The sequence below is a fragment of the Oncorhynchus mykiss genome, chromosome 22 (genome assembly GCF_013265735.2).
Source record: "Oncorhynchus mykiss isolate Arlee chromosome 22, USDA_OmykA_1.1, whole genome shotgun sequence".
Classification (NCBI taxonomy): domain Eukaryota; kingdom Metazoa; phylum Chordata; class Actinopteri; order Salmoniformes; family Salmonidae; genus Oncorhynchus; species Oncorhynchus mykiss.
In genome coordinates this window covers 10,303,693-10,331,442 of record NC_048586.1, presented here as the reverse complement: position 1 = coordinate 10,331,442, position 27,750 = coordinate 10,303,693, and the positions used below count along the sequence as shown (strand labels likewise).

Below are 27,750 nucleotides of genomic sequence, written 5' to 3'. Positions count from 1 at the left end.
GGGCTGACTGAAGCTTCAAAACACATTTGTTTTTGCCATGTTAGCTAATGACCTTGCAGCATGTAATGAAAACATTCTACCAGCAAACCCGGCCATTAAATTGGTGCCTTATGTCTATGTATTTATGTACTGTATAGTAACACCTATTTAAAAGCTTTACTGTAAGAGTTGTATGTTTTCTCATCATAACCATTTGAAGTATTTCTAAATGGTTATCACTACAAATGTTGCTGTATGCTTCTATTTCATTTTAAAAAGCAATCAAAGATGAGTGACAATGAAAAAGCGATCAAAGTTTCCGTAGAAGTGCCCTTAATACTGTATATTACCTAAATTAAAAACTATCGTAAACATTGAACGGGTTGTGTTTTTGGTCATTGGCATTTTGTTATGTAGTCTGTCCTTCTGAAGACATATAGTATGTTTGACTTCTATAGTGTCTGTGTCATGTATTGTCATGTTGTGTCTTTCTGTCCTTTCCTTTCACCCTGTCTCCCTCTGCTGGTCGTACTAGGTTACCGTTTCTGTCCCTCTTTCCCCCAGCTGTTCCTTGTCTTCTCTGACTACCTCATTCACCCCTTTTCCCACCTGTTCCCTTTTTCCCTCTGATTAGGTCCCTATATCTCTCTCTGTTTCTGCTCCTGTCTTTGTCGGATTCTTGTTTGTGTGTCTCATGCCTGAACCAGACTATCATCGTGTTTGCTGCAACCTTGTCCTGTCCTGTCGGAATCTACCTGTCCATCTGAGCCCACGTGTGTTCATCATTAAAGAAACTCTGTTTGTTAATTCGCTTTTGGGTCCTCATTCACGCACCTGACAGTCTGTATCACAATAGTGGATAATATATTGCCAGTTATGTATGTGCTTTGTTGAACTGAAATATCATACACATTTTTATAAGTGTCGGGTATGTGTAAATGGCTGTAAGGGAGTCAGGTGCAGGAGAGCAGATATTGGGTAGCCAACGGAGCCTTTTTATTTAGGCGAACCAAAAGCACACGGCAAAGTGAACAGGAAATAACAATATGGGTTAACCCAGCGCAACAGACTAACGTGCGGATGACATGAAACGGAATGAACAATACCACACAAAGACCTGAGGGAAACAGAGGGTTAAATACACAACGCATGAGGGGAAATGAGAACCGGGTGTGTGGGAAGACAAGACAAATGGATCGACGATGGCTAGAAGACCGCCGAGCACTGCCCGAACAAGGAGAGGCATCGACTTCGGTAGAAGTCGTGACAAGCCTCTGTGCCAACCAGTGACGAGTCATTTGCAAGCAAACTCATATGCATCATAACAGGCTCGCACAAGCATATTTGAAAATGTAATTACTCTTTCAATATTCTCTTGACTTAAACAACTCATGCCATTATAAATTGTACAAAATCTAGGGACGACAAGAATAATAGACTTTTAGTTGATAAAACCATGACTGTGAAGTACAAGCAGTTACATTTAAGTGGTAGAGGTGGAATGAGAGAAGTCTATAGAGTCCCGTGAACTAGACGAACAACAGCTGGTTTTCAACAGAGCGGGAGCAGCCATCTCACCCAACATACAGTTCAAAGGCTACAGGACAGGAAGATATAATTTACCACAGGACAGGATGTCTAACAGAACAGAATCTGGCAGTGAACGTAAATCTGGAGACCTTACAACTTTCCCTACTGACGAGTTCAAATGTTGCTGAGGCAAATGTGCGCTTGCTTTCCAGGAATGTAACAGACTTTCTTCATGTGAGTATAGTCAATCACAGACAGGCAGATTCACAATGAAACTTAAGTGCATGGCGGGCTTGTAAAGGTGCAGCCTACACAAATACATTCTATGTTATGAGTAAGAAATGGCACAGGTGAAGTGAAAGTAAGATTCCTTTAAGTTTCACCGGGTTTGCATTCGACAGATGAATACAAGAGATTGTACAACACCACCTTTAGGCATTGTCATAACATGTATTGACACAGTCAGTGCAATTTGATGTCTATGACTATTCCCCTACACAACTTCAGCTCATGCTCCTAGTTCAGCTTTGTGAGTGGCTTTTCCTCCATGTGATGCCAGGTTCTTGTCATTGTCCTTATCATGGTTTCCTGGGGGTGAGGTGGCCCAAGGTCACACTCAGTAGGCAAACGTTGTGGAGCGCTGCAGATAGAAATGTCATGAATTGAACTGACATGAATATTTATTGTTCATGTCAGAGGGACATGTTTATTCTACGTTGTATATTTATATCTGAACATTCCACAACTGAATATAGCCCTGAACTCAGTGTCTCTCTGGGCAAGCACTCGGCCCCTCCCCTCTCTCCTGTGAGACGTTGGTACTAGTTCCGCTAGCACCACTTACATGCAGGATGGTCCCCTGGGGGGCGTCATCATTTGGGGTCTGGCCCCCCATGGCGCCTTTCCCGCTGCACTCCTTGTTCAATTCCTCACCGGAGACGAGAAGGGGGGGCTTAATATGGAGTGTGGCTCTCTTGACAAAGGTGCCACTACGATCCAGCATCGTCTGCCTATTCCCAACAGTTGGCTGGTTGTTGGGCTCGCTCATATCCACTCCAGAGTCAAGACTGGTGTCACGGCTGTCCCCTGCCGCCCTGCGTTTTCTCTTGGAGTCCGTGACGGAGGAAGAGTTGCGGCAGATCTCTGCGGCCGGTTTGCCCTCCAGGGATACAAACCATGCCCGCGGGGCGAGAGGAGAGGGCCTGGCCCTGGTGAGCTCTGAGGGGGTCTGCTCTGAATTCTGGTCTGCTTCCTGGAGCTCACTGGAAAAGGGACGCCCACACCCAGGGCGGTGGCCTCCTCTTCCTCTGGCCTTGTTCAGCGTGCTGGGGACTGAGACGGACTCTGGGAGGCTGCTGTAGTAGCGGCTCCAGGACTCTGGCTTGAAGGTGGTGTCCCCGTGAAGCCCTCCCTGTCCCCGTGAAGTCCCCTCCCTGCTGTGCCCCTGGGAGCGCTCCAGAGTGGCCAGAGGGGACTTGAGTAAAGTCTGTGTGAGGTTGTCCATGCCCACAGTTTGTCCTTGCCCAAGGTCGTACATCCCACCTGTTCGGGGCAGGGTGGCAGACCTGCATCCCGGAGAGGGCTGCTCTGGTGAGCTCCAAAGCCCTGGAGCATGGCGGATAGCCACAGGTTGGTTGTGGAAGTGGAGCAGTCTGTCCTGGAGGAACAAGCTCTCATTGAGAGAGAGAGGTAGATTTATCCCCTCAGAAATGCCCCGTGTCCACAGAATGTCACTGCTGTTGACAAGAAGGGCCTGCTGCAAAGGCCTGGAGGACTCTGGACCAATAAGATCTGTACCCTCAATGTAAATGTTGAAGTCGTCATTGTACTTGGAAGTGGCTGAATCGTCCAATTTGCCATCGCCCCTCCTCGTTAATAATTGGTGGGATACGTCTTCAGAGTGGGTGGAGTCTTGAGAAGACACTTCGCAGAGTTGGTTGTCATGTGTCATGGTGGTTTGGTCCATCTCCAACGACGCCATTTTGGTGGCGTGGATCCTCTTTGTCTTAGGTTCCCTAGAAGAACATTTGTGGATCGAAACAGAAACCTCTCTTAGGAAATACAACATGTTTCTAATCAGACCACCATTGAAAGGTGGATCAGCTTCAAATGGTCACTATCACTATGGTATATACAATCAGTTGATATCAGATCATAACATTAGTTTACATCGTTAAAAGATGACTATACTATACTATATTGACACAAGTTCAAATGTGAAACAAAATATCAATTAACAGTTTGATGACACTGGAGATTTGTCAATTCACTTGGTTAATCTGGCCCATTAACGTCTAAACAATAACAGATTAGTGAGGTAACAACAAAATGAATTCATCTCTTACCTACGACAACAGAGCATCACTGCTAAAACTCCAACAAGGAGGACAAGAGTTCCTCCTAGCACAGCCACGATCAAGGAGCTATGGTAGGAGATGAAGTCCATAGGGGTGGCATGTCCCATGTAACCTATATTAACATTAGCACATAAGAGTCTGGTTAAACGTTTGGAGAGCGTTATGAGAGCACAAAAAATAACTCATATACTGTAGAACAATAGACAATCTGCTTGCTGGAAATTACCACCAGCTATAAATAATGTATAGTTCAATATATCTAGAAATGGTTGAATTGCATTCTGGGCCTAAAATTAATACAATTATGAAGTAATACAATAAACAGAGGTGCGTTTTAAGGTTTGAAGTTTTAAGGAGTTCTGAAGGGTAACAAATATTTTGTTGATTTGGGAAACTGCTACCTATCATACAGTACATACCCTTGATCGAAGGCATGGGTGCTGCTATCCAGTAGCCTAGATGAGGGGCCATGAAGGTCCAAAACAACTTCCCCTCCTCCATCTTCATAATTCCCAGTCCTCTGTTCATCCAGGCACCTGAATAATATTGATGACATGAATGTTGAAGTGTTGAGTGTTGAAGACATGAATGAACTACTGATCTAGGGTCAGCCTTCCTTCCCCAAATCCTAACCTTAACCATTAGAGGGTAACATGTAAAACTGACCTTAGATCATTGTCTAGGGGAACTTCCCCCAACTACCTCTACACCCACCAGTAGTATGGTCAAAGGACCAGGCTGGCACAGCATGAGAGGCCTGCAGTCCAGAGTTGTCCCCCAGGGGTAGAGTGATCTGTACTGGCCCGGTCACCTGGATCTCTCTGCCATTGGACAAGAGTTGAGCACTGACAGCTGCTATGGGGCTCAACTCAATGCTGCTGTATCCTGAAACAGAAAACAATTACTTTAAGACCTTTGAAATACAAAAGATCAATGAAAAAGGTCTTATCATTACAGTATTGCTAATTTGTATGCCGTTGTCTCTTGCTCTGTACCTCCCTCCGAATGTGGTTTGAAAAAGCTGCACAAACACACAAACCTGACTGGTTGATGAGAAGGCCAGCGGTGTAGGCGTAGCAGTCTTTCCCAACGGGAGGCTGAGGCGTTGTTAGGTAAGCTCTGAAAGAGGAGAGGCTTCTTCTGTCTGTCAGGTTCAGGAGACTCTTAGGGAACTGGACCCTGGGCTGAGACAAGGCATCTACAGATGAAAAGACATATGGTAATTAATAAGATAAATTACAAAAACAAGGCCATGTTTAGCTTATGTTCAAGAACTAGGACCTATGAATAAGAGTAGCTATCCGTACGTACACTCGTAGAAAAAAGGCTTACAAAAGGGTTCTTCGACTGTCCCCATAGAAGAACCCTTTTTGGTTCCAGGTAGAGCTCTATTGGGTTCCATGTAGAACCCTCTGTAAAAGGAATGGAACTCAAAAGGGTTCTACATGGAACTCAAAAGGACTCTACATGGAACCAAAAGGGTTCTACCTGGAACCCAAAAGGGTTCTTGAAAGGGTTCTCCTATGTGGACAGACGAAGAACCCTTTTAGGTTCTAGATAGCACCTTTTTCTTCTAGGAGTGTAAATAAAGCATCATAGAATGGATAATAACAGGAAAGTAAATCAGACAATAAAGACGCAACATACATACCAGATGTTTTGCCAGTTATCAGAACAGAATCGTCAAACCACCAGATGTTGCCTTGGTTTATGGACAACAGGGACATGGTCACAGCTGAAAATACTGCAGTAAACCAGAAGGGAAAAGGCACGGTGAAACTTTCCAGAGGCACTTGCTTGATTTGATCCCCACACTGTCACTACGTAGTTGTTACATTGAGAAACTAGATGGCGATCTCACATTAGAATTCAACAGCTACTGCAATGACAAGCCGCCACGACGAGTACACACATACACCACACACACTTACTTGGTATCCTGGTGGTTTTCCAGGGCAGCAGGGTGAGCAGGTAACTATCCATGCTAGCCACGATGGTGAGGGGTAACCCCAGTTGGTAGGGCACATAAAGAAAAACTCGACCATCCTCAGTGGTGAGAGCAGAGTTGGTCCTGGTGTAGTTCACATACACCTCCACTGTGGCTAGGCTTAGGACGTGGCGGGTTGACATGTCATTGACCTGGACCTTCAGAGGGAATTCAGAGCCTGGAGAAAGCAAAGGATAAATTCAGTTCAATGATCAAATGTTTTTCCTTTTTTACAATTCGATACTGTAATGTAGACAACACTGATTGGCAATATTTTTTAATCAATGATATAGTCCCGATTTAAAGCAAAATAGGCCTTAATAAGAACACTATAAACAAAAACATTTGAGGATTTCCCTGTGGATGTCTATTCAATTGTCCCACGGGACCTATGTGATGCAGAAACTCAATTTGGCCGATTATTGAGAATATATAAAGACGTTTGAAAGATAACATTGTGCTACATCAGCAAACAGGCTAATAAAGATATTGTCCGGCTATCAAATCCTTTCTTTGGGCTGATTCTATAGAGGTGGACAGGTGACAATTAATCTCTGGGTAGGCTTATATTACATCCCTTTCAACAGTCCTGCAGTTTTCAGATCGGTAGAGATGAAGGAGAGATGTGAAGGGGATGAAGCCTGCCCTACAGCCACTTCACACTCATGTTCAACCATACAGTCTTAGTGGACCAACAAGACAGAAGGGCCTGTTTAATCTGCAGTGGAGGTGAATAATACCAGATTACTATAATCTACTTGTTTGGAGAATTGGGGCCCACTTCTGAGAGATTTACGGTTTGGACAGAATGGGGGTTTACGGCCTATGAGGTCATAATTCCAATAGAGATGGCTAGATATGTGATTCCACCTGCTATTAACTCAAATTAGATGGAGATTGAGAAGCCAGCTATAGTTGGTAACGCCAATCATATGACATGATATGTAGAATATATTTTGAGACTTGGAAACAGAACATCAAATGGTTTCAGTGGGAATTAGGCTACATCATGCAGGAAAGTGTGTGTGTTTGTTTGTTTGTTTGTTTGTGTGTGTGTGTGTGTGTGTGTGTGTGTGTGTGCACCAATAGGAGGAGCAGATGGGCCTGTTGAGACTGATCCTCTATGGCTCCGGTTCAGACACTGCTGTGTTGGGATTAAGCCATTCCCGCTACAATTGCACAACATCACCGGGACAATCCAAGTCAAATTGCTGTCCTATAGACACCATACTGAAATGTATAGGAAAGTGGAATGGTGCTGAGATTTAGGTCATTTCGGTGCTTACAGTTAGCCTTGTCCCTGATCCGTTTGTGCCATTTTACCAGCCCCTATGGTCATTGGCAAGGCAATAGCAAACAGATCTGGGACCAGGCTAGTTTATGGTAAGACCTTGTAGGGTGTGTCATGTTGTCCAGCAGAGAGGACGATAAAACAGTGCGACCCTGTTAGGAGACACACCAGGAGGAATTCAACAAGTCCTTGTCTTAGCCTCTTCAATGTGGGACAACATATTAAATTCCTGATCCCATTAGTCTGGTCCTAGACCTCTTTGTGCTGTCAGACAGCACAAAGAGATCTGGGACAAGGCTACTGAACATCTGGTACATGATAAAAGGTACCTTTTGTTCTTTTGTTGTGAATAAATGTTCCTTATTGGACGCAATGAGCGAGAAGTGCACGTGAATAAGCATTATGCTAATTAACTCCTACACAATGAATACATCATAAAGACTCTGAACAGAAATATGAATGCAAGCCTGTCATTCATTCGGCATTGTAAACAAGTAGGCAGCCTGCTGTTTAGATGCTTTGAGGACCTTGGATCATGCTGTAATGGTGGTCCAGACTCCAAAACAATATCATGACTAGCAAAATGAAAATGAACACGTTTGGCTTTGGAAATGAGCTGTTCGTTCTAGTTCATTCACACTCTGAATGACATGATCTGCTAAATATTCCTCACTCTCCTTGCTGACTAACAAACAGCAGATGGCTAGACATGCATTGCACAGCGTGTCTTACATTGTGGTATATTTGGCTTACAGCACTCCTAATGGGGATTCTACCGCAATTTAAACTGTCTCTCTCATTCAAAGGTTCTCTGGAGGGAAAATGGAAAATATAACCGACCTGTGCTGCCTCACCTGTAGGCATACCATGCAATATATCTAAAGATGTAAAAAAAATGATCATGAAATTTACGAGATTAAAATGTTCGTTGGCTATCTATACACTTTACACAATATTATTTTAACACCACACACTTTGGAGATCTTTATTCATAACCAGGAGCCACATTCCATCCATTAACTGATTGGCGAACACATACCTGACGAGTAGACTGATGCTGTCTGGTCCTGATGCTGAATTTGTTGAACCACTTGATGGTCTGCTGCGCCCTTAACAATAATGTCTACAATTTCGCCGTCATCGCGCTGTGCCATCTGGCCCGCGGCAGACAAACTGCTTGCGGTCAATCTCATCCCGTCCCTGTAGAATAGCGCTAATAACAACGTGTAAACTCCTAATACTGACATGACTACTTGCAGTTACAAAGCGAGACATAACGGTAAACATTAGGCATGAGTCCCACATTATCCTCCGCATGGTAGGCCATTGTAGTTCTCTAAGCGACACAATTAGTTCAACATGAACATCCTCGTTCACAATCTACTGTCACTACCAGTACCAGCATGCAAGACAGGTCTGTAGTCTTTGACAAACTCCACCCCTTTTGTCCTATTAAAATGTAGCCTAATGCTTTTCGTTTTTTGAATGTCTGTTTTTTGAATATCTGTGTATAGGCCTAAATATATACACAATTGTATGTAGGCCTACTTTACCGGAACAGATCCTAAATAGCCCAGTACCAGTTAATTAGTAAACAAGTACATTATTAACTGCCAATATGAGTGGTCCTCTCTACATTGGTTTTGTAAAAATGTGACGAAACAACAACAAACAATATAAACAAACACCATATGTAATGATGGTAATGATGGCAACAGTCTATGGCTAGGCAGGAAACACATTGTGTGCGCTTTCACTTTTATTGAAGAAGGAAGATATGAACCGGTAGTCTTGTTTTTAAGGCGCCTAAGAAAATGTACAACAAAGTTGAGCCATTTATTTAATCAGAATACAAAAATACACATCTCAGTGACTTCCATGTTGTAATAAATAGTTAACCATGCATTCTAACCATAAAAAGGCACAGCAAACAGTCACTTATTAGTCATAAAAATGACCAACTACTTTACCAAAATCATCCAGATAGTAACACAGGTCACAACTGTAACATTATATTCCAAAGATGAAAACACAGTTACACATCATCATATTGTTTAACCTTAGGCAATAAATATGCAAATATTGTATATCTATGTATATGTATTCTTAAAACTGTGCCATTGTAAACATAATGTAAACAAATGAAACTCACTTCTCTTCCACCATGTTATAGACCATCATCCTAAAATATCCTCACATAGGGTTTGGTTGGTTTATGAAAACCAGGCAGTTTGCAGCATTATATATACACAACACTGGAAAACACGGAGTAGGTTGAAGTTGCCCTTGGATGCTGATCTAAGGTCAGTTTTGCGTTTTCCCCTTCTAATGGTTATGGTAAGGATTGGGGGAGGTAAGCTGATCTTAGATCTGTGCGTACGGGAAACCTCTCCCCAGGTTGGAGAACTCAAGCGCTCTCTGTCTCTAAGCCTGGAGTGGGGTCTAACACAGTCATGCAAAACCAGGCAGAGACCCTTCAGACAGACACACATAGCCTGTGAACTAAAGCTTTGAGTTTGACCTGCAGTGAGAAAACGCACATTTGAGCTGAAAACACAGACATAAACTACCTAGATGGCACTTGAATTCAGACTACTGAAAATGTGGTTTTAATATGAATACAGAACTATGTATTGGAATGTTAAACCACTCTGAGAACAAGAGCTAGGCCTACTTAAAATGAATCCATATTCAATATGTCTGTGATACCAGCCCATAACAAAGCCACTTAAAGACAAGACATGACTGTGGCACAAACAAAGAACTGATCGTCATCTGACTGTCACACAATGACTGACATACAGTTAATGATCAAGAATTGTGGGTTGGGTACTTAGGATTTCATAAAAGATTGAAAGTTCAGAATATGTTTAATTCATATCTTTGGTTAGGAACCTAGCTAGCTTGGGGCTATGAACTTGAATTATTATTATTATTATTTTTTACAACAATCATACTTGCAATAAAGCACATTTATTTTGTCTAGACTATTTTTTGCTAAGGTAGGACTAGAAAAAAAAGTTTGCGTTTCAGGACATTTAAAGGCCTCATGATTTGGGTTTCATGTTATTAAAAAAATACTTGACTGTGAGGATAGTCTATATGCTTCTTGATAATGTCAATTCTCTTAAAGAAGTCACTGAAAGAGAGGATGGTGGGAAACTAGGAATTTCAAGTTGTGATATGTGGCACCCTCTAAGAATATTGTAGGGAATGCTGTATTTTACAGTCCTATATTTACACTGCACAATTATGGAGTATTAGATACAAGCTACTTTCTGGCGCCAACTTCAAATAAATTAACACAATTGGTAACCAACTGGTACCAAAAAGATTCATTTCTTTCTCGATGAATCCCAAAGAAGCCTAAATGTAATTACCATGTGATCATGAAATGATAATTTCCTATTTCCATTTGGTAGTAGATTGGGGTACAGGACTGTACAATAAAGCGAACCAAGATCCTGACACGAACAGTTTTGTTCCAGGTAAAAAATGATTATAATCATAATCATTGGACCAATTGATATTACAAGTTGGCCGATCGATGATAAACATACAGTTGTTGCTAAGTATTTAGCTGATGTAAATGAACATACAAGGGATGGTGTAGAAACACAGAGAACAACAGTCAGGTCTGCCCGTTCAACAGTCTATGATTCCCTGCTTTGAGAATCATCCTGGAAGCACAGAGGAACGAGACTAAAAAACCAGTGAGATATTGGAAGAATCTTTGAATTGAAATGAACTAGTTAAAAAAAAACGCTCTTTCATTTAAAAGTCCGTCCGTGTATATAAAACCCTTTCGGTTTTCCCCACAGCGAAACGACACGTCAGAGAAACGGTATCAAAACCACTACAGTATTGCACCTCCATTCAAATACAACAGCATTAAACACATACAGGAGAGATTAGTCTACTCAACCAAAACAATCATCTACCATTGGTGTTCATGGCGCAAATGAATAAACGATGTCATCAAAACGTGTTAGCTGTTGACACGTCATGTCAGCAATCTACAAAAGGCATTGGACTAGAATAGCTACTAACAGTGTATGCGCACACTGGTTTAGATTGCATATATACAATGCATACTTAGCATCACATACAAATATACCCTGTAATGCAACCAATCTAACAAAATAAGTGTCCTATTAACATTACATATCACACTGAGCAATTTAGAAAGGCTGCACATTTGCAAGACTCCTTTGCTCCTCAGCTGCTCTACTTAAATCAATGTATAACTCCTATTCCCACTACCATAGTGTTACTCTGTGAAATGTTTAAATGCTAAAGATTGAAGTGAAATGTATCTAACTGATTTGATGATGTATCTTTGCAAACACCCAAAATGGAAAAGTGCCTATTAAGTATTCCATAAAAATATGAAATTGTTGGCTTTTACAACCAGCAAATTCACTCCCTCTATACGTAACTGATATTTATCTCAAACACATTATAACAATATTTCCACTACTTTCAAAGTTAACATTTAAGTTCGGAAGTGTCTTGGACATTCACTTTGGTACTGATTTTCACATCAACAGAAAACGTGTCAAATGACAAAACATAACTCCTAATATGTAATCTGATAACTTGTCTTAAATTCTGATGTTTTCTTACCAATAAAGCACATTTACAATAAAATGACTAAAATATGGCACACGACATAGGTCTTTGACACAGAATCATCGTGCAAAAACAAATAAATAAAAGTCAACACCTTTTTTCTATTCAAACCAAAATGATGCTTTCAGTAGTAACAAATGGCATAATAATACTAAAGTCATAAAACAAAAAAAAACTTGTTCAAGTGTTATCTTTTTACACCAAAAAAATCTAAACACTATTCATGCAATTCCAAATAGATATCCAAAGTCAAGCTAGCATAGCATGCAACATATGTCTCCCTGTTTTCAGAGACCTCGCTTCCCTCTCTTTAGGTTGTGATGTTGCATCTCTCCTTCTCCCAGGGCACATCTGTAATCCCACCCTATTCCCTACATAGTGCACCACTCAAAAGTAGAGCTCCACATGGGGAATAGGGTGCCATTTGGGACGTCGGCCATCTCCTCTGGTGTAAACAGTGAAAGCGGGATATTGTGACTGTCGTGTTGCATCTGTAGCCATCTACTGCTAAGCAAAGGGCCAGTAAGCCAATCACAAAGCCATACGGTACTGTATTGAACTGGACACACTCACACCCCGCTGGTAGGACACACTCATGGAAGTCACCTTGTTGCTACTTGGATTGGGCCTTCTCTACGATGCCAGGCGACCAATCAAACTTTTCTAATGATGATAAGTTGCATACCTGATTGTGCCATGAATGGTAATATGATTTTAGAAAAATGGCTTTTTGTGAAGATCCATGACTTCCTTCTTTGCACTGTCAACAGCTTTCAAGTTCCATCTTCCATTTTGGCACCAATCACAGCCTCACTAAAACATTTCTGTTCTAAAGCTTCTCTGAAACAGCCTTCCCAAATGCATCCAAAGGATCAAATCCATCCATTCATCCCAAGATACCAGGCATTCAGCTCTTCCTGCGGAGCTCCAAAATTATTCCTCTGTGGTGGAGGGGCACTTCCTCTCCAACTACTTCTGGGTTAGAGGTCAATCATGGCGGTCTTAGCCAGGTCCTTAGTTCCCTGAAGAATTCTCTTCATATGACCCACTTTCGATATCCCCAGATCCTGTGGAGAGACGATGACATCTTAAGAACATTGATTCTACTATTTAAAAACTAAATAATTATAGAACTCAGTGTATATCACTATATAGGACCTCTTAAAGCTAGAATCCAGAGTTCAAACAAAAACAAGGCAGTTGGTAAAAAGCTACGGGATGGGTCTGGAGAAATGTAACCACTCTCAAATTCATAGACAGGGCTATGGATGCATAGACTGACCATCCATTACAAAAATGATAGTTTTAACCATGTTTTGAGGCTATACAATGTTTGTTTATATTTAGTTGTTTACAAACATTGGAGTAAAACAATCTTATATGTTGGGTTCTGATGGGGTATGACAGTTAAATTAAGTCCACAATGGATTTATGAGTTATATACTTCAGGAATCAACAAGTATATATGATTAATATATAAGTCCAAAAAATGTATTTAGCAACTAAGGAATCTAGCTTTAAAGGCAGCCAGTAATAGACGTTTCACTTCATGTGTGCTGAATATGTCTCATAGTGTCAGATGTTACAAAGCAACAGGTCATGTACTGTAAAAAAAATAGATCTTCTGGTCAATGACAAAACAGACAGTATAAACAGATGTGTTGTGCTGTACCTACCTTTCAATAACCATTGCAAATATTCAAACGTGGAGCACGCTACTGAACAGCATGTAGCTGCCACTGTTTGTATTTATGATCCTTTGGCCATTTTCTGTGTGATAGTTTGATAATACCAATTAAAGCCAAATGTCATGCTTTCGGCACTCAAAATGTCTTATAATAGGGATTATAAACTGGGTGGTTCGAGCTCTGAATGCTGATTGGCTGAATAACACGGGTATGACAATTAATTACATTAGTAACCAGTTTATAATAGCAACAAGACACCTCGGGGGTTTGTGGTATATGGACAATATACCACGGCTAAGGGCTGTATCCAGGCACTCCGCGTTGCGTCGTGCTTAAGAACAGCCCTTAGCCGTGGTATATTGGCCATATACATCACACCCCTTCAGGCCGTATTGCTTAATTATAATATGTTTAATACTTACATGCTGCAAAGCATTATAACCCACTGGGCACAGACGTCATTTCAACGTCTAGTTTTGATTTACAATTGGTTGGGTAGTCAAACAAGGTGGAAAAAAAGCCGTCATGTTTAAGTACATTTTAAGTAACATTTTCGTAATAAATTGGGGGGAGAAAAAAACAACGAAATTCCAGTATGTTGATGACTTTTTGTAAATCCAATCAGTTTTCCACATTGATTCAACGTCATCACATATTTTTGGGTTTGTTGAGATGACGTGGAAACAACGTTGATTCAACCAGTTTGAATCAGTGGGTTCAATGAGTTTTGCCCAGTGGGAAGAGCCTTTTACATGCGTATGACAAGTCTTACAATGCATTATAACTGCATCATAATGCATTTTACCTGTAAGTGTTAAAGGCTCAGTGCAGTCAAAAATGTGATTTAACTGTGTTTTATATATATTTCCACACTAAGAGGTTGGAAAATTACTGTGAAATTGTGACAATTATGATAATGCCCTTTTATTGTAACAGCTGGTTGAAAAGACGGCCTGAAATTTCAGCCTGTTTTGGTGGGAGGGAGTTTTGGCCTTCCATGGTGACATCACCATACGTTAAATGAGTTTATAGACCAATACAAAAATAGTTCCAAACCTCTCTGCCAATAACAGCTAGTTTTCAGTTATCCCCTCACCACTCCCAGACAGTCCTAGCAAAATTCTTGTTTTGAGAAATGTCCCATTACTAAGAAGCTATTTTGTTTTATTAAATACAATTACAGTAAGCTACTTAATTGTTACCCAGAAATGCTTTCACGTTGATATAAAAACAGCTGCATGGGACCTTTAAGTAAAATGTTACCATGTTTCTAAATATGATAAATTATAATTATGTAATAGTGTTTAGAACAAAAAAAATCAAATTCTGTTTTTTTTCATTGGGTAATGATGGTATTTCCATAGCAACATGTATGGGACAGATTTGGAATGGACACACACACACACACACACACACACACACACACACACACACATACACAGAGAGAAAGAAACACTGGCACAGTCCAAGGTATGGTAGGCCTGTTGCTCATATGGATGTGTGCATGTGTGTGTCTATTAGGAATGTCAGAAAGTCATTCTACTCGCTTTGCCCTCATTCCTCACTCTTTGCCCCCCCCCCCACTGTATATCCCATAGGGTCACTGGTACATGAAACTCTGATAGACTTTTTAGTCTATTCAAAAAACATTGTTTAAATGACACTCCATCATCTCCATTGGATGTTCTGGTCATAAACAAGGTGTCTAAATTGTTCTCGCTGAGGTATTTTCTCAGAGTGGAGTCAACATTGGACATCTTTCTCCTATAACTCCAAGTATCTGTCACCCATGTTAAGCATCACGCCAAGAAAAGCATGTTCACTCACACACCCCTTCCTGACCCCTCCCACACCCCCCAGCCCTCCCTCCCCTCCCCATTCCCCCAGCCCTGTCCCATTCCCAGTTCGCACACAGTACCATTGGAGACTGGGGGGTTAGTGAGTTGCAGCCAGTCTCCTGCGGTAGGTAAGCAACACTCTCACACACAGAGGAAGCCAAGCAGAGCAGTGCAGCACAGAGTAGCAAACAGGGAGACAACTAACGGCCAACAGAATCAGAGAGAAAGAGATGGAGAGAAACGGAGAGGAACAGAGAAAGAGAGTTGATCTGGGGATAGATGAGGTAACGTGTGTGTGTGTGTGTGTGTGTGTGTGTGTGTGTGTGTGCATTAGCGTGTGTGTATGTATTAGCGTTTGTGTGTGCATTATGTTTGAGTGTGTGTGTGTGTGTGTGTCTCGGTGTGTGGGTCTCGTTGTGTGTTATGTTTGAGTGTGTGTGTGTGTGTGTACCTTCAGGTCCCTCCTCTCCAGGTGCAGCAGTTCCGAGCCTCGGATGTCGTGGCGTGTGAAGGTGTCTCTGTACTCTCCCAGACTGAGTTGCTCCAGCCAGACTCCCACTTCCTCTGTGCCCCATCTCTCGACTACACACACATATAGAGCAAGAAGGGGCTCGCTCAGTGTGAGACCCTCGCTCGCGTGCACACACACACAAATTGGGAAGCACACCCACATCCACACACACGCTTGTATACACAGACATACACACACTCAGAGAAATACAATCCCAATAGAGGGATAGGAAAACAGGGAGAGGAGGAGAGGTAGAGAAGGAAAGGAAGGGAGGGAGAGGAAATGCGGCAGCGGATGGCGGGAAAGAGGAGGGGTTAACAGAGATGTCAGAGGTTGGTTGGTCGGAAAAACAGGGCTGTGGCCAATGGCCTTCCAGAGAGGCTGAGGGCATGCAGGTTATCCACCAATCAGAACACAGACGTACAGGAAGTAGGAGGGAGAGGGAGGTGGAAGCCTGTGCAACCTACAGGAATGCCCCACCCAATCAACACCTTGCCCTGCCTCACTGTAGGCAGGACTAACACACTCCCAACATATCAGACATGGTCCTAAAGCAGAGGACCTGCCATCCCCTGGCATTCTATTTGTATCCATTCTACTGTCTGTCTGGCATCATATCTCATTTCACCCCAAAACAATGAGACGAGAAACCCTACAGTAGAAATGGCTTGTTTTCATGTCCAATTGCCAGTAATATTCATAAACAAATGCAGTCAATGTTCAGTTGTATCAGTCGTCATGAAGGCAAAAAGGTGTTCTAATACAGAAAATGTCTTTCTCTGGGCAACCCCAGGGTTTTTGGCCCTGCGTCCACCACCCTCACCCTGTCGTTGGCCTTGGTTTGTGCCTGCTGTACATGCGTAGACAGGTGGATGAGACCATGAACAGAGAAAAGAGGGGTGCTCTTGGATGGCTGGGTCAGACTGAGGACCCGGGGAGACAGAGATCACAGAGACAATCCCTGACACCACACTAGGTGGTTATAATGCATTTCAACCACTATATGTAGGCCATAGAGATGGTAAAGACCTTAGGTTTAGAACTATGTAGTTACTTACGTATTGTGTTATTTACACATTATATACACACTCGTGTTGTGTGTGTGTTTGTGTGTGTGTGTGTGTACAAAGCCTGTGGAGAGAGACGCAGAAGAACAACACGTACCTGACTGAGGGCTGGTCTTCTTGGTAGCTTTCTCTTTCTTGAACTTTGGCACAATTCTGAACATGCTGCTACGACTGTTCCTCTTGCCATACTCTAATGAGGGGTCCTGAGAGGGACACAAGTGTAGGATTAGAAGTGTGTGTGTGTGTGTGTGTGTGTGTGTGTGTTTGTGTGTGTTCTCACCTCATCTTCATTGGGCTGCAGTATATGGTATAACCAGGGGATATCCACGAGTTTGCCTAGCTCCATCTCCACACTCTGCAGAGCACTGGATAAAGACTCTTCATCTGATGGTTCCAGTTGCTGCAGATGGACACACACACACGTTGGGCAGGAAGGATACATTTCTGTAGAGAGACTGTGTAAGACGAAGTTGTCCTTTGGTACTGATCAAAGGTCAGTTTGGCGTATTCCCTCTTAAATAGTTCAGGTTAGGATTTAGGAAGGCTAAACTGATCCTAGACCCTGCACATCTTCTTAGATTGTAACTCACCAGTGATACTCGTCCCACCAGAAGGGATTCAGTCTCGTTGTGTAAAGCCTTCACATTGCTGGCTACTTCTATAGCTGTGTTCCTTGCCATACTCTGGCGACAAGGCAATACAAACAAACCTGATATTAGACAACTAAAATCCCACACACACACTCCTCCCATCACACAGACAACCTGTTGATGATGTCCCTAACCTCTGGGAACTTGGGGTGCGTCTTGTTGATGGCATGTGACGAGGCGTTGACGGCGTGAGCAAGCTCCTGCTCTAGAAGCCCATTGGTCTTGGCTGCCTCACAGATCCTGTGATTGGAGAGGGGAGTCAGAGGGCAGAGTTCTGACTGCTGATTGACAGAGGGTTTGTACAGGTACAATATTCAAGATAAAGGACAGATAACAGTGTAGAATGGAGCGAAATGAGGTGGTCGCGTATCTGTGTGTACCTGGTGATGAGCTCGTCCGCAGCACGGGCAACCAGCTGTACGAGGGCTACCTCCTCCTCAGTGGCCAGGTCCACAGACTGCTGGGAGTAGAGGTGAGGCCGCAGGGGCAGTTTGTCATACTTCAGCTTGTCCTCCCACGACTTCAGAGTGTTTTCAAACGCCTGCACACGGACAGGAAGGGGACACACAAGGAGTTCACATCCCAGACAGAGCATCTTGGGCATACCCTTATCTTTCTTCCTCTTAGCATCTCTTTCTCTCTCTCCCTCCCTCTCTATATTATCACCCATTGACTGCATGTCCTTTTGTTCTCACACTCTGGGACTCCATCCCTACTTCGCTCACCCTGTCTCTGGTCAACATCTGGGCTCGGTTCTTGTGTTGGATCTTGATGACACCAGGAGGTTGTACCCAGGCCTCTCCGTCCACTTGGATAGGAACACCCTCATCTCCCAGGATCGTGATCTTCACTGAGCGACACTGACGGGGGAGGAAAGAGTCATAATGGCGAAAAACCATAGTATGATACAAGTGGTGTGTGCGCGTTCGCACGGGTGTGTTACCTGTGCTATGCGGTGGTGTTGTAGTTTGATGACTCTGGACACAGCCATCTGCATACTGCCGAACACTGCTACCACCTCCAGGATTTTATCATCGAACGACGGGGCACAGAAGATCTAAACACACACACAACACACACACAACACACAACACACACACAACACACACACACAATAATAGAGGCAGGGGTTAAAACACAACGAACACATTTACAGTACATTGCTTTAAAGCATTTTGATGATGCTCACTGTGTGGGGGGGGGGGGATTTTTCTTGTGGTACATCAGCCTCATCATCCTTATCACAATCACCATCACCACCATCGTCATCATCACCATCACCCTCCATTGAAAAATGATTTTTTTTCTGACAATTCCTTCACCTCCAAATCATCTAGTGAAAACGAGGAGTTAGAATTTAGATTGAAAGACTGGAGTTAAAGGTCTCTCTGACTTGATATTGATTTCTCTGTCCACATTGTCCATGATAAGGTCAAGGTAGTGATGAATTAGACATCATTCTACTGCACAATTTCTCTGCTCCGATACACTCGGAAATGCCACTTTAATGCAGATCTGTACTATTCAGCCGGCTGCACGTCAAAGGCTCAAAGAGAGAGAGAGAGAGGTTGTGAGCTATTGTATTGTAGTTCAGACTAATTCCACTAGGTGGAGACCTACTCACAATAACACATTGGTATGTTTTCATTGTGGCCAAAACAGTCAGGTCTGTAGATGGTTTATAGTTTGAACACAGGCTAAGAAATAAGTATGTGTGTGCGTGTGAATTTACTGTAAGTGTGTATGTGTGTGTTTACAGACAAGAGAGTAAACTTTCAGGATGACGTGTGTGTTGGATCAGTTCCACTGAATGTTCTCTCCCAGCTGCTTCCTCTGCCCCAGCACAGCCATTACATAACACCACCACGTCACAGACAGAGGTAACCTCACTGGACTAGGGGCCACACCAGGGAGGTGTGTGTGTGTGTGTGTGTGTGTGTGTGTGTGTGTGTGTGTGTGTGTGTGTGCGTCTGCGCGTGTGTAGCAAACCGACACTCCAATCCGTCAGCAGCCCTTGTACTATCAGAGTCTTAAACAAACAAGTCGATAGGCGGCCAACTCTCTCACCAGGGGTCATACTCAGGCCCCGACACTGGGAGCGAGAGGAGAAGGTTTAAACACATTTAAAAACGTCACAGCTAAAGTAATAAAACACACGTGTGGTGTTATCATTCTCTTCTCCAACTGAGTCAGCAGCCACTAAGTGACAACCAAGACAAGAGTCCTTGGGATCTGGAAAGGTGTTGTACACATAGAATGACAAAGGCAGTATTATCAGTATGGTCGTAAGAATTGAGGTGCCACTTAGTGGCGTAAACAGGTCATCATGTGCAAATACCAGAAGCCTGATTCTCATTTAGCCTCCTGTACATCATCCTCAGGAAGCCGAGTAGTACAAGACGAGACAAGCCGAGTAGTACACACACACACACAGAGAGAGAGAGAACAGTACTCACGTCATCCTCCTTGGTGCCTCCCCAAAAGTTGGTTCCTCCTGCGTAGCTGGGGATGTTCAGCACCGCGATGCCCTGAAGGCTGGGCAGGGGGATGTACTGACCGTCACACTGGAACACACAAAGAGTTAGTTAGGTTCTATTTCAACACGGAGAAGCTGCAGACTGGCCAGGGGTATGTACAGTGCATTCAGAAACTATTCAGACCCTTTGACGTTTTCCACATTTTGTTAAGTTAAAGCCTTAATCTAAAATTGCTTAAATTGTTTTTTTCCTCATCAATCTACACACAATACCCCATAATGACGAAGCAAAAAATTGTTTTATTTTTTTGCAAATTTATACAAATAAAAAAACTGAAATATCACACTTACATAAGTATTCAGACCATTTACTCAGTACTTTGTTGAAACACTTATGGCAGAGATTACAGGCTTGAGTCTTGGGTAGGACGCTACAAGCTTGGCACACCAGTATTTGGGGAGTTTCTCACATTCTTCTATGCGGATCCTCTCAAGGTCTGTCAGGTTGGATGGGGAGCGTCGCTGCACAGCTATTTTCAGGTCTCTCCAAAGATGTTAGATCGGGTTCAAGTCCGGGCTCTGGCTGGGTCACTAAAGGACATTCAGAGACTTGTCCCTACAGCCACTCCTGCATTATCTTGGCTGTGTGCTTAGGGTCATTGTCCTGTCTGACGTCCTGAGCGTTCTGGAGCAGGTCTTTATCAAGGATCGCTGTACTTTTCTCTGTTCATCTTTCACTCAATCCTGACTAGTCTCCCAGTCCCTGCTGCTGAAAAACATCCCCACAGCATGATGCTGCCACCACCATGCTTCACCGTAGGGATGGTGTCAGGTTTCCTCCAGACGTGACGCTTGGCATTCAGGCCAAAGAGTTTAATTTTGGTTTCATCAGACCATCTTTTCTCATGGTCAGAGTCCTTTAGGTGTCTTTTGGCAAACACCAAGCGGGCTGTCATGTGCCTTTTACTGTAGAGTGGCTTCCATCTGGCCACTCTACCATAAAGGCCTGATTGGTGGAGTGCTGCAGAGAATGTTCTACTTCTAGAAGGTTCTCCCATCTCCACAGAGGAACTCAGGAGCACTGTCAGCATGACCATTGGGTTCTTGTGCACATCCCTGACCAAGGCCCTTCTGCCTCGATTGCTCAGTTTGGCCTGGTGGCCAGCTCTAGGGAGAGTCTTGGTGGTTCCAAACTTCTTCCATTTAAGAATGATGGAGGCCACTGTGTTCTGGGGACCTTCACTGCTGCAGACATTTTTTGGTACACTGCCCCAGATCTGTGCCTCAACAGAATCCTGTCTCGGAGCTCTATGGACAGACCTCTTCGACCTCATAACTTGGTTTTTGCTCTGACATGCACTGTCAACGGTGGGACCTTATATAGACAGGTGTGGGCCTTTCCAAATAATGTCCAATCAATTTAATATACCACAGGTGAACTCTAATCAAGTTGTAGAAACATCTCAAGGATGATAAATGGAAACAGGATGCTCCTGAGCTCAATTTCTAGTCTCATAGCAAAGGGTCTGAATACTTGTGTAAATAAGATATTTCTGTATTTTATTTTTAATACATTTGCTCAAAATTGCTTTCTGCTTTCTCATTGTTGGTACACTGTACGATCTATTCTCATTGTTGTAATGGGGTATTGTGTGCAGATTGATGATTTTGTATCCATTTTAGAACAAGGCTGTACCGTAACAAAACGTAGAAAAAGTGAAGGGGTGTGAATATTTTCCAAATGCAATGGACTGGTTATCATTCCCTGTGGTACACCCTATGTGGCCGCCATTCTATCGACCACTAAACATTGATTTGAATGGGAAAGACCCTTCTAGTAATTCTAATTCTATGGTAATTCTAATTATCTCACCTCCAGTTGAACCTTCTGTTCTAGGTTCTTGTAGGTTCTCTGGAGGAGCTCCTTGGTGCCCAGAACACCATACCACACCCTGTTCTTAGTACGACTCCTAGAGAGAGAGAAAGAGCGAGAGAGAGAGAGAGAGAGAGAGAGACGGGGGGAGTTTAGTCTGAGTGAGGAAGAGAAAGGAGTGTACACAAAATGTGGAAAAAGGGGTAGAGAATAGAGACGAGAGAGGGATGAGAGGACAGTAGAGAGGGATGAGAGAGGAGAAATAAACCTAGAGCTCACCGGCACTTCTCTGGGTGTTCCTCCCTCTTGTTGTTGAACTCCAAGGTGATCTTAGCATCCAGCCCAACGCCAAAGTAATTGTTCATGACACACTTCTCACTAAAGCCCTCTCTGTGTGGGAGACATAGATACAGGGCAGTTCAGAAAACTACAATTCAACTGAAAACTGAAAACATTAATGTTTTGATCTGGTCGCCAAAAAGGTCAAGTCGGGAATATTCTGAATATGGTAGCCTAAAGGTTAGACGTCAGAGGTCTGAGGGTCTTACAGCGAGTCCAGGAGGTCAGGGTTTATGAAGGGTTAAAGGGTAGAGGTCAGAGGATCTTACAGTGAGTCCAGGTCAGAGTCCAGGAGGTCAGGGTTTATGAAGGGTTAAAGGGTAGAGGTCAGAGGATCTTACAGTGAGTCCAGGTCAGAGTCCAGGAAGGGCGTAGCACCAAATGGGTCGATGTTGGCCAGCAGCATCTTACTGATGATGGAGCTACCGGCTATAGAGGCTGCCAGACCAGCACGCAAACCTGTACAGAGAAACAGGGCTGTTCTTAAACAGTGCTGTGTGTGTGTGTGTGGGATGTGCACTTGTACCAAGGCAGGTGTGTGTGTATCATTTCAGACAATAGATATGTGTGTATACGCATGAGCGCAAACCATGGCAGATGAAGTGTATATGTGAAGTAGAGGTCTTCACAGGTCCAAAAAGTTGAGTTCCACACAGAACCCAAAAAGGTTTCTTCAAAGGGTTCTCCCAAAGAGAACCTGTCTGGGTTGGCGCCCCCCCCCCCCCTTGGGTTGTGCTGTGGCAGAGATCTTTGTGGGCTATACTCGGCCTTGTCTCAGGATGGTAAGTTGGCGGTTGAAGATATCCCTCTAGTGGTGTGGGGGCTGTGCTTTGGCAAAGTGGGTGGGGTTATATCCTTCCTGTTTGGCCCTGTCCGGGGGTGTCCTCAGATGGGGCCACAGTGTCTCCTGACCCCTCCTGTCTCAGCCTCCAGTCTTTATGCTGCAGTAGTTTATGTGTCGGGGGGCTAGGGTCAGTTTGTTATATCTGGAGTACTTCTCCTGTCCTATTCCTAGTCCTGTGTGTCCTGTGTGAATTTAAGTGTGCTATCTCTAATTCTAATTCTCTCTTTCTCTCTTTCTTTCTCTCTCGGAGGACCTGAGCCCTAGCACCATGCCTCAGGACTACCTGACAAGATGACTCCTTGCTGTCCCCAGTTCACCTGGCCGTGCTGCTGCTCCAGTTTCAACTGTTCTGCCTTATTATTATTTGACCATGCTGGTCATTTATGAACATTTGAACATCTTGGCCATGTTCTGTTATAATCTCCACCCGGCACAGCCAGAAGAGGACTGGCCACCCCACATAGCCTGGTTCCTCTCTAGGTTTCTTCCTAGGTTTTGTCCTTTCTAGGGAGTTTTTCCTAGCCATCGTGCTTCTACACCTGCATTGCTTGCTGTTTGGGGTTTTAGGCTCGGTTTCTGTACAGCACTTTGAGATATCAGCTGATGTACGAAGGGCTATATAAATAAATTTGATTTGATTTGAAAGAACCCTTTAAGGTTCTAGATAGCACCTTTTTTTCTTAGAGTGTACCCAAATAAATACATGTTTTAAATATAGAGACCCGTTTCGAACAGGCCCAAGGAGAACCAGACCCGGCCCGAACGTTACAGCCTTATTCTAAAATGGATGACATGTTTCCCCCCCCCCCCCCCCCCCCCCCCCATCAATCTACACACACAATACCCCATAATGAAAAAGCAAAAACTGATTTTTAGAAATGTTTTCAAATATATTAAAAACAGAAATACCTTATTTACGTAAGTATTCAGACCGTTTGCTATGACACTCGAAATTGAGCTCAGGTTCCATTTATCATCCATGAGCTCTTTCGACAACTTGATTGGAGTCCATCTGTGGTAAATTCAATTGATTGGACATGATTTGGAAAGGCACACACCTGTCTATATAAGCTTAAACAGTTGACAGTGCATGTCAGAGCAAAAACCAAGCCATGGAATTATCCGTAGAGCTCCGAGACAGGCTTGTGTCGAGACACATATCTGGGGAAGGGTACCAAAACATTTCTGCAGCAGTGAAGGTCCCCAAGAACAGAGTGGCCTCCATCATTCTTAAATGGAAGAAGTTTGGAACCACCAAGATTCTTCCTAGAGCTGGGCACCCGGCCAAACTGAGTAATCGGGGGAGAAGGGAGGTCAGGGAGGTGAGCAAGAACCCAATGTTTACTCTGACAGAGCTCCGGAGTTCCTCTGTGGAGATGGGAGAATCTTCCAGAAGGACAACCATCTCTGCAGCACTCCACCAATCAGGCCTTTATGGTAGAGTGGCCAGACAGAAGCCACTCCTCAGTAAAATGCACATGACAGCCAGCTGGGAGTTTGCCAAAAGACACCTAAATGACTCTCAGACCATGAGAAACAAGATTCTCTGGTCTGATGGTCTAATCCTTGCCGTTCTACAATTACAAATAAGTTAATAACTCTCTTCAAACTAAGTAGCTGTTGGCTCTTGCCGTTTTAGTCCATCCTTCTAATTGAACTTTTAAATCGATTAGATATCTCCTACATTGCTTCCCACACACTGAGGCTTTTTGACTGTGGAGCCACTTTGACAATGACTTGTGATTGGCCGACAACAACAAGTTACACGCCCCTCAAGAGCAGAAGCATAAATGATAGCCTACAATATTTTCTCTCTTCATACTGCAGCAGTCGCATTCGGGTCTCTGCAGGTCCTTACGGGCAAATCAGTTCTAATTACACATACCCAAGACCCGTGACGATCATATCAGATCCGACCAGGACACGTGAGAATTTAGAATTGTGTCAGAATCTGGACCCGCTCGGGTCCCTAGTCAGATGCCACGTAATTGTGTTTGGGTGGACCCGTGAAGACCTCTAATGGGAAGTGTGTATGCGCATGTATGTGCACGGCGCACATGAGTGCATATACCGTAGGATGTACCAGGGCAGATGATGCGTGTGTTGAGTACAGGCAGGTTCTCCTTGCTGGTGGTGAAGGGCGTGATGGAGAACGAGCCACAGGATTGGCTGCTGCGACTTACATGCCTCTCAGGAGGAGAACATGGACTCTTAGCCACTAGAAAGAGAGAGAGAGAGAGACACCAGAAAGAGACCAGAGAGAGACGGAAGGAGAAAGAGACCAGGGAGAAAGACCGAGACATACCAGAAATGTGAGTACTGAGACATTCACTGTCTGCTACTACCGTATGTACTAAAGATCTAGAGAGAGTAGATAGAACAAAGGGATGACGCAGGAGAATATAGTGACATCCCCATTGATCTGAAGCAATAAGCAGATTACTTGTAAAAAAAACGTTTTAAAAGGAAGTGCCTCTGTCCCACAGACAATGACACTTCCTACAGGACACACACACACACTAAAGGACACACACTCTGTGCTATGTAAATACCACTATTATCCAATAGTGAGGAATACAGAGAATGGTTTCCCATCTATGCTTATTACAAAAACAACATCCTATATTTAGAGCAGGAAACATCATGTGTGTGGGCTTGTCAGACAGAGTCTGTGTTCTCTGTGGCCACTAAGCTGGTGGTGTTTAGATCCTGCCGTGATTTCTTGTATGATACAACTTACTCTATCTGTATTCAAATGGACCCTTAGCCCCTACTCCCTATCCACTCCTCTAGATCTAAAGAGGACTGGGTGGATGGGGGAGAGAGAGAGAGAGACTCACATGGCACGGCTTCCAGTTCCTTGGTGTCCTCGTCCTTCTCACTGTCCCTGTTGTCCTCCTCTCCTTCCTTCCTGAACTCCAACGGGGACGGCAGCTCCAGCTCCTCTGTGTGGGCATTCTGCTCATCCACCACTAGAGGGAGAGGGGGCAGTGCCAGAGGGTAAGAGAGGAGGGGGAGAGAGGGAGGATGAGAGAGGGAGTGACGGGAGAACGGGGGGAAATTGGACACTACAACTTTGTATTACGTGACACAGTGATTGCCGATACTTTTTATGGGTTTACAATCTGGATTCCATTGTATTCTCTCTGAAACATGCATGAAAGACTTGCCATAGGCTCTATTATATTGTATGTCTGATCCGTTTTGTCATACTCTATACCTACGTACCTCTCTCGGCCCGTTTGATGATCTGTTAGGTTCGATATCTACGTACCTCTCTCGGCCCGTTTGATGATCTGTTAGGTTCGATATCTACGTACCTCTCTCGGCCCGTTTGATGATCTGTTAGGTTCGATATCTACGTACCTCTCTCGGCCCGCTTGATGATCTGTTAGGTTCTATATCTACGTACCTCTCTCGGCCTGTTCAATGATCTGTTATATTCTATATCTACGTACCTCTCTCGGCCCGTTTGATGATCTGTTAGGTTCTATATCTACGTACCTCTCTCGGCCTGTTCAATGATCTGTCGTACAGCCTTCTTCAGACTGTTGGCTCGTAACATCAGCTGTTCTTTAGCTCTGAACAGCTTGTGTGGCGAACCTCTTCCTTTCTCTCCTCCCTTTTCGCTCTCCTCTGCTTCCAGTTTCTCCTTCAGCTCGGTCATCGACTCCTCGCTCACCTCCTCCTCCTCGTCTTCCTCCTCTTCCTCCTCTTCAACGATTGGTGGAGTGGAAAGGGGAAGAGGTGGTGGGAGTGACTGGGCTTCTGTGTTGAGGGTCTGGAGGAGTGAATCTAGCTTCTCATTCAGGATGGCACACTGTTGGGAAAAGGAGAGTTAGGTTAGTGTGTGTGTGTGTGTGTGTGTGTGTGTGTGTGTGTGTGTGTGTGTGTGTGTAGGGGGGGGGGGGTACTTACTTTGAGAGACATAGTGTCACACTCCTCTGTATTCTCAATACTTTTCTCGTAAGATTTTCCCACTTTGGCAACAAAGTCCTTTACTGTCTCACACAGGATCCTGGAAGGACAGTGAGAGAGTAGACAGAGTAGAGCGAGAGCAGAGAGAGAGTATTGAGAGAGTAGAGAGAGAGTAGAGAGATAGTAGAGAGAGAGTGTGTAGAGAGAGAGAGTGTAGAGAGAAAGAGTAGAGAGAGAGTGTAGAGAGAGAGAGTAGAAAGAGAGTAGAGAGAGTAGAGAAAGAGAGATAGTGTAGAGAGAGTAGAGAGAGGAGAGAGAGTGTAGAGAGAGTAGAGAGAGTAGAGAGTCGAAAGAGAGAGTAGATAGAGAGTCGAAAGAGACGAAAGAAAGAGAGTAGAGAGAGAGAGTAGAGAGAGAGACAGAGAGAGTAGAGAGAGAGACAGAGAGAGACAGAGAGAGAGTAGTGAGAGAGGGAGAGAGAGCGAGAGAGAGAGAGAAGCGGGGAGTGAAAGGAGAGCGTGAGTTCACATTAAATGAAATTGTCAGCAGCCATTTAGCAGTAAGCAGTGTTGAGATGAGACACTCACTTAGCGGAGGAGATGACCACAGAGTGTTGGTCAGAGTTGAGGATCTTGGTGAGATGGGCAGTTACCGAGTCTTCATATGCTGAGATCTGGAACTGGGGACACAGAGAGAGGAGAAAGGCAGAATTAGCAAAAAACTAAGCAAGGCCAGGGGGATACCGTTACATTATAAAACACCTCCAAATC

The 27,750-nt window shown here is 43.8% G+C and overlaps 2 protein-coding genes across 9 annotated transcripts in view; both read right to left on the bottom strand.

Annotated features, from left to right (window-relative positions):
- Positions 1-953: 953 nt before the first annotated feature.
- On the bottom strand, positions 954-8,555 carry LOC110501373 (protein FAM171B). Its single transcript, XM_021578890.2, has 8 exons — positions 8,184-8,555; positions 5,798-6,031; positions 5,518-5,610; positions 4,906-5,064; positions 4,581-4,751; positions 4,286-4,402; positions 3,855-3,978; positions 954-3,524 (listed from the first exon to the last, which is right to left on the bottom strand). Exons 1-8 carry the CDS (start codon positions 8,389-8,391, stop codon positions 2,273-2,275), a joined length of 2,358 nt encoding a protein of 785 aa, XP_021434565.2. The 5' UTR covers positions 8,392-8,555; the 3' UTR covers positions 954-2,272.
- A 328-nt stretch (positions 8,556-8,883) lies between these two features.
- The window catches only part of dgkh (diacylglycerol kinase, eta), an 81,325-nt gene continuing 62,458 nt past the window's right edge, over positions 8,884-27,750 (bottom strand). For 5 of the 8 annotated variants that reach the window (XM_036958716.1, XM_036958713.1, XM_036958717.1 and 2 more), the window contains 18 exons: positions 27,568-27,659; positions 26,981-27,080; positions 26,567-26,882; positions 25,903-26,034; positions 25,134-25,280; positions 22,560-22,677; positions 22,159-22,269; positions 21,880-21,976; positions 19,987-20,094; positions 18,474-18,587; positions 18,256-18,390; positions 17,911-18,071; positions 17,665-17,770; positions 17,471-17,563; positions 17,161-17,280; positions 16,978-17,083; positions 15,754-15,884; positions 8,884-12,843 (listed from right to left, as the gene is read on the bottom strand). In XM_036958716.1, the coding sequence (XP_036814611.1) occupies positions 12,757-12,843; positions 15,754-15,884; positions 16,978-17,083; positions 17,161-17,280; positions 17,471-17,563; positions 17,665-17,770; positions 17,911-18,071; positions 18,256-18,390; positions 18,474-18,587; positions 19,987-20,094; positions 21,880-21,976; positions 22,159-22,269; positions 22,560-22,677; positions 25,134-25,280; positions 25,903-26,034; positions 26,567-26,882; positions 26,981-27,080; positions 27,568-27,659 (2,274 nt within the window). In that variant the 3' untranslated portion in view covers positions 8,884-12,756. The remainder of the gene's footprint in view (positions 12,844-15,753; positions 15,885-16,977; positions 17,084-17,160; positions 17,281-17,470; positions 17,564-17,664; positions 17,771-17,910; positions 18,072-18,255; positions 18,391-18,473; positions 18,588-19,986; positions 20,095-21,879; positions 21,977-22,158; positions 22,270-22,559; positions 22,678-25,133; positions 25,281-25,902; positions 26,035-26,566; positions 26,883-26,980; positions 27,081-27,567; positions 27,660-27,750) is intronic. The other 3 variants (XM_036958715.1, XM_036958718.1, XM_036958719.1) reach the window with 3 other exon arrangements.